Source organism: Podarcis liolepis (assembly GCF_965112155.1).
Source record: "Podarcis liolepis genome assembly, chromosome: 18".
In the NCBI taxonomy this organism is placed as follows: Eukaryota; Metazoa; Chordata; class Lepidosauria; order Squamata; family Lacertidae; genus Podarcis; species Podarcis liolepis.
Genome location: NC_139572.1, coordinates 6,525,369 through 6,540,666, shown reverse-complemented (window position 1 = coordinate 6,540,666; position 15,298 = coordinate 6,525,369). Strand labels below are relative to the sequence as shown.

General features: G+C 47.4%; 1 protein-coding gene across 1 annotated transcript in view; it reads right to left on the bottom strand.

Moving 5' to 3' along the window:
* The window catches only part of LOC310697343 (excitatory amino acid transporter 5-like), a 38,262-nt gene that overhangs the window by 9,914 nt on the left and 13,050 nt on the right, over window positions 1-15,298 (bottom strand). The window contains exons 4-7 of the mRNA XM_083483920.1: window positions 10,187-10,399; window positions 6,309-6,351; window positions 1,851-2,073; window positions 757-856 (exon numbers count right to left, since the gene is read on the bottom strand). Of these exons, the coding sequence (XP_083340046.1) occupies window positions 757-856; window positions 1,851-2,073; window positions 6,309-6,351; window positions 10,187-10,399 (579 nt within the window). The remainder of the gene's footprint in view (window positions 1-756; window positions 857-1,850; window positions 2,074-6,308; window positions 6,352-10,186; window positions 10,400-15,298) is intronic.

Here is a 15,298-nt window from a genome sequence, read left to right as displayed (position 1 = left end):
AATGACTGGGGGTGGAGCTTGCGTGCCTTGTGTGTGGCTAGTTAATGCAAGCTGAGGGGGTTTTTGAATGCATTTTGTTGCACGTGCTGCTGCAAACTTTGCAGTGCATCCAGGCCATCTTAAGTTGAGGCTGCATAGGCCTTGTGGTACATGTGATTCAGATTCAGTTTTTTGTACCCTGCCCATCTGACTGGTTTGCCCCAGCCACTCTGGGTGGCTTCCAACAAATATACAAAGATACAACAAACCATAACACATTAAAAACTTCCTGATACTGGTCTGCCTTCAGATGCCTACAGAAGATTGTATAGTTATTTATCTCTGACATCTGATAGGAGGGGATTCCATAGGGTGAGCACAACTACCAAGAAGGCCTTCTGCCTGGTTCCCTGTGACTTCATTTCTTGCAGGAAGGGAACCGCCAGAAGGCCCTTGGAAGTGGACCTCAGTGTCCAGGCTGAGCGATGAGGATGGAGAAGTCCCTTTAGGTATACAGGAACGAAGCCATTTAAGGCTTTAAAGGTCAGCACCAACACTTTGAATTGTGCTTGGAAACATACTGGGAGCCAATGAAGGTCTTTTAGGACCGTTAAACCAAACTATAAATATTATAATCTCGCTTTTCAGACAATTATTGGCTCCCAAAGTGTCTCACATCAGTAAAAGAAAGCCTGGAAAAGGACCTGGCCCATGAAGCCAAAAAGCTTCCCCATCTCTGCCTGAATTGCTGGCCCATCAGGTCGCCATTTGACTTACCAGACTGCCATGGCCACAATCTTCATTACTGCTTCGTTCAGGCACTGGCAGACGTTCACCAGAGGAGCCCCTCGCTCGCCCATCTTCCCCAGAAGGAGGCCTGCCGACAAACAGTTGCTGGTGTATAAATGAAGGTCCCAATTGCATAGTAATAACAATGTGCAATGCAGCGTCCAACTTTACTCGCAGTTGCAGCGGGTTGCAAGCAATGCCAGCCCTACTCAGGGCAGACACAATGAAATGAAGCCAACTTAGCCATGCCCAGTTAACTTCAATGGGACTACTCTGAGTAGGCCTGGCATTGGACAGAGTCCTTTACCAACCGGAAGGAATTTTTTAATTTTGTTTCTTAAAATCAAGACATCTTAGAAATACAAAGGGCTTTTGTGCTAGTAGATTAGTGAGTTCTCATGCTGTGCACAAGAGGAATCTTGTACAGCAGTTGCACTAGTGGAAATTCACTGGGCGACAGATTGTACATCCTTCTTATGCATTCTCTTGTATGACAACGTTCCTCTGGCACAAAGCGTTTTGCCAGCAGAGCAAGTGTACTTTAAAGGTAAAGGTAAAGGGACCCCTGGCCATTAGGTCCAGTCGTGGCCGACTCTGGGGTTGCGGTGCTCATCTCGCTTTATTGGCCGAGGGAGCCGGCGTACAGCTTCCGGGTCATGTGGCCAGCAGGACTAAGCTGCTTTTGGCAAACCAGAGCAGCGCACGGAAACGCCGTTTACCTTCCCGCCAGAGCAGTACCTATTTATCTACTTGCACTTGATGTGCTTTTGAACTGCTAGGTTGGCAGGAGCAGGGACCGAGAAATGGGAGCTCACCCCGTCGCGGGGATTCGAACCGCTGACCTTCTGATCGGCAAGTTCTAGGCTCTGTGGTTTAACCCACAGCGCCACCCGTGTCCCTTGTACTTTAGCTTACTTTAACTTAGTGCTATACTGCACGCAACCCCAAAACCTGAGCCACCCAAAGAATTCCTTTTTGTGCAGAGAGAAAATGATGTCTCCAAATCCTGACTTCACCAAATCCATCTGTTTGCACACACTGGGGGGAAACCCCGCCCCCATGTTGGGATTTGATATGCATACCGATTGTGGCTGAGAAGATAACTATTCCTAGCACGTTCATCTCGTTATTGCTGCCAGGGAGGGTCCGGTAGGTCATTTCTGGCGCTGGCGTGATCTCAAGGAGCACCGGCCTCTGGATCTCTGAGTTCTCAGCGTCCGGCACGAAGTAGATGAAACTTAGTGACTTTGTGGATTTCTTCGGGATCCCAGGTGACTTCACCACGGGCAGAAGAACTGTTCGGTACTAGAAGCAAAATGTCAGATGGCAGTGAAAGATGGGTGGATCCTGGAGAAATGGCTTTTTACACAATTTGGGTTGGGCTGCTTTGTTTTAAATCTTAGAAAAGGAGGGCTCATCATAGCTTTCTCTGCTGGGGGTTCCTGAATACACAACTAAGAATATGGACGATTACTGCAATATCTGATCACAGCCACAAGACTGTTATATGCACAAAGATGGAAGGACTTATTATTACCTACTATGGAAGAACAGTTATTAAAACGATAGATTTAGCTGAGATGGCAAAGTCGACGTGTTTAATTTGAGAAAAATCACTGCTGATATTTATTAACAACTGAAAACTCCCCACACAACAAGGAAAACGAACTTGCGTTGTCAGGGTTTGAAGACTGAAAAAAAGAAAGGTTGGTTTATGGAAAGTGGAGAACTGAATGTTATTATGAAGTAAGAATTTTCCGTAAGTTTTTAAAGCTGGTAGACAGAGAACCAGAGGTTTTTGTCTTTTTCTTTCCTCTTTACCTATTTTCTTTTAATCTTTAGGTTAAAAAGTGCTTGATGTCAGATGTTTTATTTCTGCACACTGTCTTTTTTTTGTTTTTTTCAAGCTTTATTTTTAAAAAAATAGAAAAAGAGGGGTCATGTAAGCCATATACTGTATTGGCCCTCATATAAGCCACCCTTTCCCCCCAAATTCTGACAGTGAAAAGTTAAAGTGCGGCTTATATTCACGACCTTACGCCACCAGCATAGCTGTGCAGCTCCTCCCCAGGAAGCAGCCCGGGTATTGTCTTTTTTCTCCCCCCCCCTCAATTTTAAAGGTGCTGTTTATTTGTGGGGGCAGCTTATATTCAGGCCAATAAGGCAGTTTACATCCACACCATATATTTAAAGTTGGCTTCCCCCCAAACTATCCTGGGAACGGTCATTTGCCCCTCATCAAACTACCATCCCCAGCACCCTTAACAACCTACAGTTCCCAGGGTGGTTTTGGGTAAGCCACGTGCTTTAAATGTAGGGGGGTGGTATTCAACTAAGTTTCATTCAGAGGAGATGGTTGAAATCACCCCAGTGTGGATGTGACTGAGGCTTCATAAAGCTGCAGTGTCATCTAGTCCAGGGCTGTCCAACAGGTCGATCGCCATCTACCAGTCCAGGGGTCTGCAACCTTTAAGACAAAAAGAGCCACTTGGACCCGTTTCCGAAGGGAAAAAAAACTGGGAGCCGCAAAACCAACAAATATATCTCCGGAGCCACGATCTGACAGCGGGCGGGAAGGTGACGTCGGGACCGCCCCATGCGACGTCACAGCCAGTACAGCGCCCGCCACAGTGGGGAGTGTCGGGGCGCACAATGCACCTCCTCCCCTCGCTAGTATCCGCCCCGGAGCCACGGCAAAGGTGTAAAAGAGCCACATGCGGCTCCGGAGCCGCGGGTTGCAGACCCCTGTACCAGTCGATCGTGGGGACCAGATCGCAGTCTCTTGGAAGTTGGACGTCCCTGATCTAGTCCAACCCCCTGCAAAAACGCAGGAATCACAGCTAAAGAACCCCTGACTGGAGGCCACCCAAGCTCCGATGGTCTCGGTCCACCTCCACCTTTCACTGGCGCTATCCATAGTGCTGAGACCATGGGAGTCTTTTCAGCTCATAGTACCTGGTATGGATGGGTGAGAACACAACCCTCCTGGCTCGCTAAGGCAGGGGTCTGCAACCCGCGGCTCCGGAGCCGCATGTGGCTCTTTTACACCTTTGCCGCGGCTCCGGGGCCCTGACACTCGGCTCTGTGCGCCCCGACACTCCCCACTGTGGCGGGCGCTGTACTGGCTGTGACATCGCATGGGGGCGGTGCATGCGTTAGTCACGCACCGTCCCGACATCACCTTCCCACCCGCTGTCAGATCGTGGCTCCGGAGATATATTTGTTTTAAATGTCGCAATGGTTTTGCGGCTCCCAGGTTTTTTTTCCTTCGAAAACGGGTCCAAGTGGCTCTTTTTGTCTTAAAGGTTGCAGACCCCTGCGGTAAGGGAAATAAAGAGCTCAAGAGGGTTTCCCCCTGTCAGCATCGCCCTTGAGCCAGTGCCACCAACTGGACCCATCCACTTCAGCCCCGACTGGGCCAGGCGAGCTGGGTAGCACCTCCAGAGACCACCCTCTGTACAGGAGCAGGTCAAAGTGCTGTGGACTCACAGCTCAGAGCTGCGAGAACCCGACTCACTTCCACAGGAAGACAGTCGTCGCACAGCAGAGTACAGCAGAGTCTATAAACAACTCGGAGAGCAGCTCTGTAGAATATCTTCTTTTATTCTATCTACAACTATACAAACTATATACAGAGCTAAATAGGTGTAAGCATAAATAAATGCTGCATCGCACTGAGTGTCTGCAGCTGCCCTTAGCAGCAACCTTATCTCTACACATGATCTCTAACACTCAGTCTCTCTCTCTCTCTCCGACACTGACTGACTGACTGACTTGGTGCTGGAGCAGAATAAGTAGAGAGCAGAACACGCCTCCTCCTCTCTGGAGAATCAGCAGGCTCCTCAGGAGATTCTTGGATATGGGAGGGGTGAAATCTCCTCACCCCCCCCCTTTGCTGGTGCATTCTGCAATAGGCAAATTGTGCATTAGCGGCCAGTTATGGATTGTGGACTGAGCACACATTCCTTTTGCTTTATTAGTTGTTCTGTCATGCACCGTTCTTGAGATCTGGAGGGAAGCTCTCGTGGGAGAGCTCAACAAAAGGAGAACAACCTCCCTCTCCACCAAAGCATATGCTCCCTCGCCATCGAAGCATTCGCGGTATTGAAAGCTATAGGGCTTTAAAAGGAAACTACAGGACTTGCATCAGTTACAGAGGAAGCAGTCAGACTGCTCTGGGACTTTTGCAGGGGAAATGGCAGCGCAAGTGGGATTGTCAATACCACCCTGAGCAGAAATCATCATGAAAGCGCAATAAAACAGATATCTGGAGGGGCCCTGTGTGTTTTTTGCTGGGGGGAGGAGAGAAATCCGATTAATCAGCCAAATTCACACTTTCTGAAACGATATGCAAACCAAAACAACAGCCATCCTACGAATTCCCACTTCTCTGAATTTTGCAATGCAGTTCTCCAGTCAATTACAAACATGAATATACTAAAGTGCATATATTAGTGGAAATAACATGCAAGAATGCCGGGGGGGGGTATGGCTTGTCAAAAATATGCGTGTTAGGGGAACACCTTTGCATCTCACAAACACAGGGCCAGCCCACCTATGAGGCAAGGTGAGGCAAGTGCCTCAGGTGGCAGACTCCAGTGCCAAGGGCCTTCTGGTGGTTCCCTTGCTGCGAGAAGCCAAGTTACAGGGAACCAGGCAGAGGGCCTACTCAGTAGTGGCACCTGCCCTGTGGAACCCCCTCCCACCAGATATCAAGGAAATAAACAACTATCTGACTTTTAGAAGACATCTGAAGGCAGCCCTGCTTAGGGAAGCTTTTAATATTTGATGAATCACTGTGTTTAATACTTTGTTGGAAGCCGCCCAGAGTGGCTGGGGAAACCCAGCCAGATGGGCAGGGTATATATGTATGTACGTATAAATAAATATTATCCACACGGGCAGCAGATTCCAATATACAGTGGTGCCTCGCAAGACGAAATTAATTCGTTCCGCGAGTTTTGTCGTCTTGCAATTTTTTTCGTCTTGCGAAGCACGATGTTGGGAAAGTTTTGGAAAAGCTTCAAAAATCACCAAAGTCTTTAAAAACCTCAAAAAAGGCTACCACACCGCATTCTATGAGTTGCTCTTCGAAGTCAAGTCGCAACTGTATTAACGGTGTTAAGAAAAAGGAAACAAACGTGCAAGACGTTTCCATCTTGCGAAGCAAGCCCATAGGGAAAATCGTCTTGCGAAGCAGCTCAAAAAACAAAAAACCCTTTCGTCTAGCGAGTTTTTTGTCTTGCGAGGCATTCGTCTTGCGAGGTACCATTGTAGATATTTCTTTCCCCCTTGCTCCTGATGTAGATATTCCCTCACCCCTTCTCCTTCCCTGGCATTGGGAGGAACTATTTTGGAAACCGCCTCGGGTGCCAAAATGTCTTGGGCCAGCAGGTTGGGGTCAGCGTATCCTGAGGTCTCAAGAGCTTCTGAATGTGATTATGAGTAGGATCTGAGAGCAGAGAGAGGCTGCCTCTGGGCTGGCTGGACGGCTTGATCTGCATGCAAGGGCTGGGAAGAGAACTATATCAAGGGCTCACCTGCTGGAATGAAGCCTCGATGAGGTTGGAAGGAAACATATTTCTGCAGGAGACAGAACAAAACGGTATTGAGAAGGCCACTTTAGACCTCAGCCACATGAATGGAGGTTTACTCATTTATTTTGGGTCACACCCACACCATACATTTAAAGCACATTTGTAACATACAGTGGTGCCTTGCAAGACGAAAAGAATCCGTTCTGTGATTCTCTTCGTCTAGCGGTTTTTCCGTCTTGCGAAGCAAGCCCATTGACGGATTAGCGGATTAGCGCTATTAGCGGCTTTTAGCGGCTTATCTGCTGATCGGATCAGCTGATAAGCGGCTTAGCGGCTTAGAAAAAGGGGGGGAGGGGAAAAACCAGCAGGAACTCGCAAGACATTGTCGTCTTGCGAAGCAAGCCCATAGGAAATTCGTTTTGCGAAGCACCTCCAAAACGGAAAACTCTTTCGTCTAGCGAGTTTTCCGTCTTGCGAGGCATTCGTCTTGCGGGGCACCACTGTATTAACAGTCATGACTCCCTTCCCACCCTCAAAGACTCATGGGAACTGTAGTTTATCCACAGCCCAGGTTGGGAGGGACGCTTCACAGACTAATGATGGTCCCTGTCCCTGGCATATCAAGAGGGTGGGGGCAGAATTGCCAGTGTACCATATCAGAAAGTTTGAGCAGCAATGTTCTATGAGATGCTATGGCATCTGTGCCAGAGGCTCACAATTTCTCCACCTCCTGCTCTCGAGTCGTGGGTGGCCAAGGGAGGCAGCCCCCCAACGATCTTTAAGAAAGAGAGTCTGATTCATATAGGAGACATAGCATGTGAGGGTCCAAATTACAAATGCAAATTGGGGGAAAAAATCCCTGCAAGTCACAGTATGGATTATTCACTGAAGTAAATAATCTCCGGAGAGTTTCTGCATTTGCATATTAAAACCACATTGCTAACCCTTACTGGCCTATAGAAAGAACATATACGGGCAGTTGCTCCTGAATGGGGTAACCGTGCCCCTGAAGGACCAGGTGCGCAGCCTGGGAGTCATTTTGGACTCACAGCTTTCCATGGAGGCGCAGGTCAATTCTGTGTCCAGGGCAGCTGTTTACCAGCTCCATCTGGTACGCAGGCTGAGACCCTCCCTGCTCGCAGACTGTCACCCCAGAGTGGTGCGTGCTCTGGTTATCTCTCGCTTGGACTACTGCCATGTGCTCTACATGGGGCTACCTTTGAAGGTGACCCAGAAACAACAACTAATCCAGAATGTGGCAGCTAGACTGGTGACTGGGAGTGGCTGCTGAGACCACATAACACCAGTCATGAAAGACCTTCACTGGCTCCAGTATGTTTCCAAGCACTATTCAAAGTGTTGGTGCTGACCTTTAAAGCCCTAAACGGCCTCAGTCCAGTATACCTGAAGGAGCATCTCCACCCCCATCATTCTGCCCAGACACTGAGGTCCAGCACCGAGGGCCTTCTGGTAGTTCCCTCACTGTGAGAAGTGAGGTTGCAGGGAACCAGGCCGAGGGCCTTCTTGGTAGTGGTGCCATCCCTGTGGAACGCCCTGTCGCCAGATGTCAAGGAAATAAACAGCTATCTGACTTTTAGAAGACATCTGAAGGCAGCCCTGTTTAGGGAAGCTTTTAATGTTTGATGTTTTATTGCTTTTTTATTAATCTTCTGTTGGGAGCCGCCCAGAGTGGCTGGGGAAACTCAGCCAGATGGGAGGGGTATGTATGTATGTATATATAAATAAATATTATCCTGGGAAAGATTGCACTTGTCAGAGGGTGACTCTTCAGGGCATTAGATCTATGGCCTTTATAACGACTGCAGGTCTTTCTGAGATGTGTACTAATAAAATAATAACAACAAAAATTTATTTATTTATACTCGACCCATCTGGCTGGGTTTCCCCAGCCAATCGGGGCGGCTCCCAACAGATTAAAAACAGAATAAAACATCAAACGTTAAAAACTTCCCTGAACGGGGTGCCTTAAATTTGTTCCAGTGAGAGTTGCCTGTATTATAAAACCGTTTGACAAATATAGTTCAAAGTGCTGGCAGACAAAGCCCTCCAGACATGGCTGGACTCCAGCTCCCATCATCCCTGGCCATTGGCCATGCTTGCTGGGCTGGTGGGAGTTGGTAGTCCAGCAACACCCACAGGGCCAAAGGTTCCCCACGACTGCTATCCAATTTAGGACTAAGAAACCTGAAATATTGTCTCATCCCTTATATACCTGACTGATCACTGCACGCTGCAGGAGAGGGCCTCCTACAGATACCATCTTCAGCAAGTCCATTCCACAAACTGTCAGGATCAGGTCTTTAGCGTGGCAGTCCCCACTTTATAAAACTGCCTCTCAATATACCGTATTTTTCGCTCTATAACACGCACCCGACCATAACACGCACATAGTTTTTAGAGGAGGAAAATCCGCAGGCATGCCACCCGTAGGCATTCCCTCCATAACACGCACAGACATTTCCCCTTACTTTTTAGGAGGAAAAAAGTGAGTGTTATGGTGCAAAAAATACGGTATTTATCAGGCAGGCACCACCCTCTATCATCTTTTTGGTGCCTGTTGAAGGCTTTCTTATTTCAAAATGCCTCCCAAGCAGAGATCTGTTTTACCCCAATCAGGATTGGGTTTGAAGTTGTTTCCACCAGGGGCGGATCGACTATGAAATTACTGAAGCTTAAGATCCAGGGCCCCTAATCCTGAAGGGGCCCCAGAAGCAAACTGTGTTCACATTGCTTTACAAAAACTGGGCTGAGTAGATGCAGGTGGCACTCTGGGTGAAATCACAGAGCCTAGGGCTTGCCAATCAGAAGGTCACAGTTCGAATCCCCACGACAGGGTGAGCTCCCGTTGCTCGGTCCCAGCTCCTGCCAATCTAGCAGCTCGAAACATCAAAGTGCAAGTAGATAAATAGGTACCGCTCCAGCGGGAAGGTAAACGGCGTTTCCGTGCGCTGCTCTGGTTTGCCAGAAGCGGCTTAGTCCTGCTGGCCACATGACCCGGAAGCTGTACGCCAGCTCCCTCGGCCAATAAAGCGAGATGAGCGTAGCAACCCCAGAGTCATTCGCGAATGGACCTAATGGTCAGGGGTCCCTTTACCTTTAGATGCGATTTGAGTCACACAACTCAAATTGATTAGTTTTTAAAACCAAACTCTTGGTAAAAAGAAAAAAGGGGGGGGGGGAGATGAACGATGAGACTAAAAATAAATTACAAGATGCGTCAGGTCTGAAGATTGAAAAGAAGGTTAAGTATTTAGGTGTATGGTTAACGGCAAATAGTACAGATCTGTATAAAGATAATTACAGTGGTGCCCCGCAAGATGAATGCCTCGCAATACGGAAAACTCGCTAGACGAAATAGTTTTCCGTTTTGGAGGTGCTTCGCAAAACGAATTTCCTATGGGCTTGCTTTGCAAGACGACAATGTCTTGCGAGTTCCTGCGGTTTCCCCCCTTTCCCTCCCCTTTTTCTAAGCCGCTAAGCCGCTTATCCGCTTATCTGCTAAGCCGATAAGCCGCTAAAAGCCGCTAATAGTGCTAATCCGCTAATCCGTCAATGGGCTTGCTTTGCAAGACGAAAAAACCGCTAGACGAAGAGACTCACAGAACGGATTATTTTCGTCTTGCGAGGCACCACTGTATTTTAAAACCTGGGAAGATATTAAAGGAAATTTGCAAATTTGGGGCAGAATGAAACCTTCGCTGTTAGGTAGAGTGTGGGCTATAATGTGGCTTCCATGGGCCGGATGAAGATAGCTGGAAGGCCACATCTGGCCCCCCAAGGCTGAGGTCCCCCACCCCTCCTTTTAAACGATTCAAACGCACCGCGAGCTTTTGAGAAACATGCAGAGAAGCAGAGAGTACCTGATGAGGTCCAGCAAAGCATCTGCAGAACTGAGCACCACTTTGCCGACGGTGTACTCCTCCTTTTGGGCGGCGGCCCCCGGGTGGATGCTGATGACTAAGATGATCCCGGTGGTAACTGCCAGGAAGGTGGTCCAGAGGTAATAGGTGATGGTGATGACCCCCATCCTTCCACAGGCTTTGGAGTCCATGGTGGCCAAGCCAGACATCAAGCTGAAGGGAGAGAAGGAGGATAGTGGGGATCTGGTTAACTGTGTACATCATTACAAAGACTTAATAATAATAATAATATCTTTATTGTCATTGCCCTCTTCGGGGACAACGAAATTACTTGACTGCTCCATAAAAACACTAATTAAACAATACAGTGGTGCCTCGCAAGACGAAATTAATCCGTTCCACGAGCCTCTTCGTCTAGCGGTTTTTTCGTCTTGCGAAGCAACCCTATTAGCGGCTTAGCGGCTTAGCGCTATTAGCGGTTTAGCGGCTATTAAAGGCTTAGCGGATTAGCGGCTAAAAGGCTATTAGCGGCTATTAAAGGCTTAGCGGATTAGCGGCTAAAAGGCTATTAGCGGCTTAGCGCTTTGCAAGGGGTTAGACTGGATGACACCCCCCCCCCCCGGATCCTTCCAACATTACATTTCTGCGATTCTATGAAGCAGACAGATAAATAAGAGCAGGGGTCAGCAAACATTTTCAGCAGGGGGCCCTCAGACCTTGTGGGGGGGGGCAGACTATATTTTGAGAAAAAATGAATGAATGAATTCCTTTGCCCCACAAATAACCCAGAGGTGCGTTTTAAATAAAAGCACACATTCTACTCATGTCAAAACACCAGGCAGGCCCCATAAATAACCCAGAGATGCATTTTAAATCAAAGGGTGCATTCTACTCATGTAAAAACACGCTGAATCCCGGACCGTCCATGGGCCGGATTAAGAAGGCGATTGGGCCAGATCCGGCCCCCCAGGCCTTAGTTTGCCTACTCATGAATAAGAGGATACAGAAGAGGATGCACCTGTAAACAGGTGCAGGGGTGTGAAGGGAGAGGGAGTCACAGGTGGCAGGTAGGTGGATGGACGGACTGCATCGCAAGACCCTAAGACGAGCCATGTTGGATCATCAGGATCAGTCCAGTCCAGTTCCCCACAGCGGTCAACAGGCATATGCTACAGGTGTGGCTCTAATCTATACAATAAAATGCTCCTTTCCCCCCATATTGCGAACAATTGTTCAACCAGTGAGTCGGGCTTTTTCTCATCTTAGAATCACAGAATTGTGATTCCGGCGTACAGCTTCCGGGTCATGTGGCCAGCATGACTAAGCCACTTCTGGCGAACCAGAGCAGCGCACGGAAACGCTGTTTACCTTCCTGCTGGAGCGGTACCTATTCATCTACTTGCACTTGCTTTCGAACTGCTAGGTTGGCAGGAGCAGGGACCGAGCAACAGGAGCTCACCCCGTGGCGGGGATTCAAACTGCCGACCTTCTGATCGGCAAGCCCTAGGCTCTGTGGTTTAACCCACAGCGCCACCCGCGTCCCATACACAGTATGAATTTGGACTCCCCTGTAATGTTTCCTGAGTGTTTAAATCATTTGACTGAGATAGCATCTGGTAATCGGTGGAGGTTTCAACGAGATTCCAGATCTGCTTTCCGATAGCAGGACCTTGCCCTGCCATCCCATCAGCAGAGCAACATCTCAGATCTCTGCAGCAGCAGATTCCCTTAGCTCATCTCTCTTTGGAGACTGGCCAGCTCCTTAAATGCATGCATTTACACTGTTTTAAGTAGCTCATTTTCAATTAGCACCTATAATTTTGGGTGCTGGCTTTGGAAGCTGTTGTTTTTAAAATTATAACTTCACCAAACGGCTGCAAGGGCTCTAAATGCTGAGCTGGCGGGAGTGAAACACAAACACGGATTTGCAGATATCTGGCATGGGTGCGAATACAGCCCTTTCTGTGCCGCCCAGTCTTGCAAGGTGCCCCTTTTAAAACCCAGCGCTTCCTGCCGCGATCTTCAGAACGCTCCGAAAGCTCGCTCTCGAGTTGCTAAAATGGTGTGGCGGCAGCCAGACCGGACAGGCAGCTTTGGGAGCTAAGACAGGCGACATGTGAGATCCCTGCCATGCCAGGTAATCTGCAGCAATTTAGCCTAAGCTCCCAGCTGCACGTTTCTGGGCCATGTGATGGATCCCATTAAGGGGAAATGGACAGGACGGCTGATTAAAGGAAGCAGGAAGCCCAAGACACCAGAAGCCTTTCTCTTGGGCATTGTCGGCCAATTGGTGTTAAAGAAAGATAGGACTTTTTTAATGTATGCTACCACAGCAGCAAGAATTCTCATCGCAAAGTATTGGAAGACACAGGATCTACCCACTCTGGAAGAATGGCAGATGAAGGTGATAGACTATATGGGACTGGCTGAAATGACTGGCAGAATCCAAGACCAAGGGAAAGAGACGGCGGAAGAAGATTGGAAGAAATTTAAATTTTATCTTAAGAAATATTGTAAAATTAATGAGTGCTAAAATGTTGAGGTTATAGAAAAAAAGGGGATTGCAGCTGCAAAAGATCAAGTAAAAGAGAAGAATAAGGGAAAATTAGATAAATTTAAGGGGGAGGATTTGCTGAAATAAATTTGGAAATAGGGATGTAGAAAGGGGAGGCACGGGGAAGTCGGTGAAGTAGGGTTTAAGAAAAAAAGGATTTGAAATTATACATGTTTGTTTATGTCTTTGTTTGTTTGTATTGTGTATTGTTTGTGTTTATATAAATGTTGAAAAACCAATAAAAATTTTTATAAAAAAAAAAAAGGAAGCAGGAAGAGATGCAGAGGTGGGGGTTGGAAAACAAGAAACGCAACCCTCCACATGAATGGATACCTGGCAAATTTGACTCACCTGCATCTAGCAATGGAGGGAGAAACTGGATTCTGTCTGCATTTAAAGGCAAACCTACCATATCTGCAATTTCCCCAAACAATGCACACAGCCATCCTGGGAAATTTGCACTTCAAATTTGGCAGTGCAGCTCTTCCCACCAAGCTGTGTGTACCAAAAAAACAACATATAACTAGGGTAAAGTTTATGCATTAAACTCCACCCCCATCGTCCAGCCCGGACACTGAGGTCCAGCTCCGAGGGCCTTCTGGCAGCTCCCTCCCTGCGAGAAGCAAAGCTACAGGGAACCAGGCAGAGGGCCTTCTCGGTGGTGGCACCCGCCCTGTGGAACGCCCTCCCACCAGATGTCAAGGGAATAAACAACTATCTGACTTTTAGAAGACATCTGAAGGCAGCCCTGTTTAGGGAATTTTTTAATGTTTGATGTCCTATCATGTTTTTAATATTCTATTGTGAGCTGCCCTGAGCGGCTGGGGAAACCCAGCCAGATGGGTGGGGTACAAATAAATAAAATATAATAATAATAATAATAGTAATAGTAATAATAATAATAATAATAATAATAATAATAATAATAATAATAAACAACTGCTCTGAGATCTAAGGATGAAAAATGGTATGCAAATTTAATAAATGATAATAATGTTTGCATAAGAAGACATAAGCTGGCAAAATTAACATACTGGGTAAATTGTTTTGCAGAAATGTTTATATTAGAACAGGAACGTCCAACTTCCAAGAGACCACGATCTACCCACACTATTAAAAAAACTGGCAGTGATCTACTCATTGGATTGAACAGAGTTGTTGAGCTTTTCTGAGAAAGCTTCATCAAAGTTTCATTGGGCTAAAGTTCTTGAGGGTTTTTGTTTTGTTTTGGGGGGAGGGCATCAAGATCCTGCGATCAACCAGAATAGACCAGGGACATCCCAGCTGTATTAGAAGAAATTAGCACTAAAATGCTTAACATTCCCGAGCACAATTCAAAGTGTTGGTGCTGACCTTTAAAGCCCTAAACGGCCTCGGTCCAGTATACCTGAAGGAGCGTCTCCACCCCCATCCTTCTGCCCGGACGCTGAGGTCCAGCGCCGAGGGCCTTCTGGCGGTTCCCTCATTGCGAGAAGCAAAGCTACAGGGAACCAGGCAGAGGGCCTTCTCGGTGGTGGCGCCCGCCCTGTGGAACGCCCTTCCAGCAGATGTCAAAGCGATAAATAACTACCTGACATTCAGAAGACATCTTAAGGCAGCCCTGTTCAGGGAAGTTTTTAACGTGTGATATTTTACTGTATTTTTGGTTTCTATGGAAGCCGCCCAGAGTGGCTGGGGAGGCCCAGCCAGATGGGCGGGGTATAAATAATAAATTATTATTATTATTATTATTATTATTATTATTATTATTACATTAGGATGAACTTTCTGGTGGTAGAAGCTGCTTTATATATATTCATATATATATATATATATATATATATATATATATATATTCAAATTCAGAGACAATATGGCCCTAACTACAATTTGTTGTGGAGCAACCATGGAGGAGGGGAGAGGATGCAGGGACGTGCTTGCGTTCTGCTTTGAGCTTTCTGGAGGAATTTTGGTTGACCACTGTGGGGGACAGGATGCTGAGCTGCAGGGACCCCGAGGTCCTGATCCAGCAGTCCATCCATCCATCTACCTACAACCTGTGACTCTCTCTTCCTCCCTTCACACCACCTGCCTCCGTCTACAGGTGCAGGGTGCAGAACAGACAATTCTTCCACGTCTATTAATCTGTCTATTTGTCACATTCTGCTTTTCAAGCATGTGTCCAGAACAGCTTGAAAGAAAAGAGAGAAAGAAATAGAAGTGTGAGAAGAAGAAGAGAAGAAGAGTTTGGATTTGATATCCCGCCTTTCACTCCCCTTCAGGAGTCTCAAAGCGGCTAACATTCTCCTTTCCCTTCCTCCCGCACAACAAACACTCTGTGGGGTGAGTGGGGCTGAGAGACTTCAAAGAAGTGTGACTGGCCCAAGGTCACCCAGCAGCTGCATGTGGAGGAGTGGGGAATCGAACCCGGTTCCCCAGATTACGAGACTACCGCTCTTAACCACTACACCACACTGAGGATGAAGACTTTGAAGGACTTGGCTGGGACGTTGCTTCACTGAAACCCAAGCTAAGCATTCCAGGGGCTGGTGAAAATGACAAGAGACCAGAAGCACAAC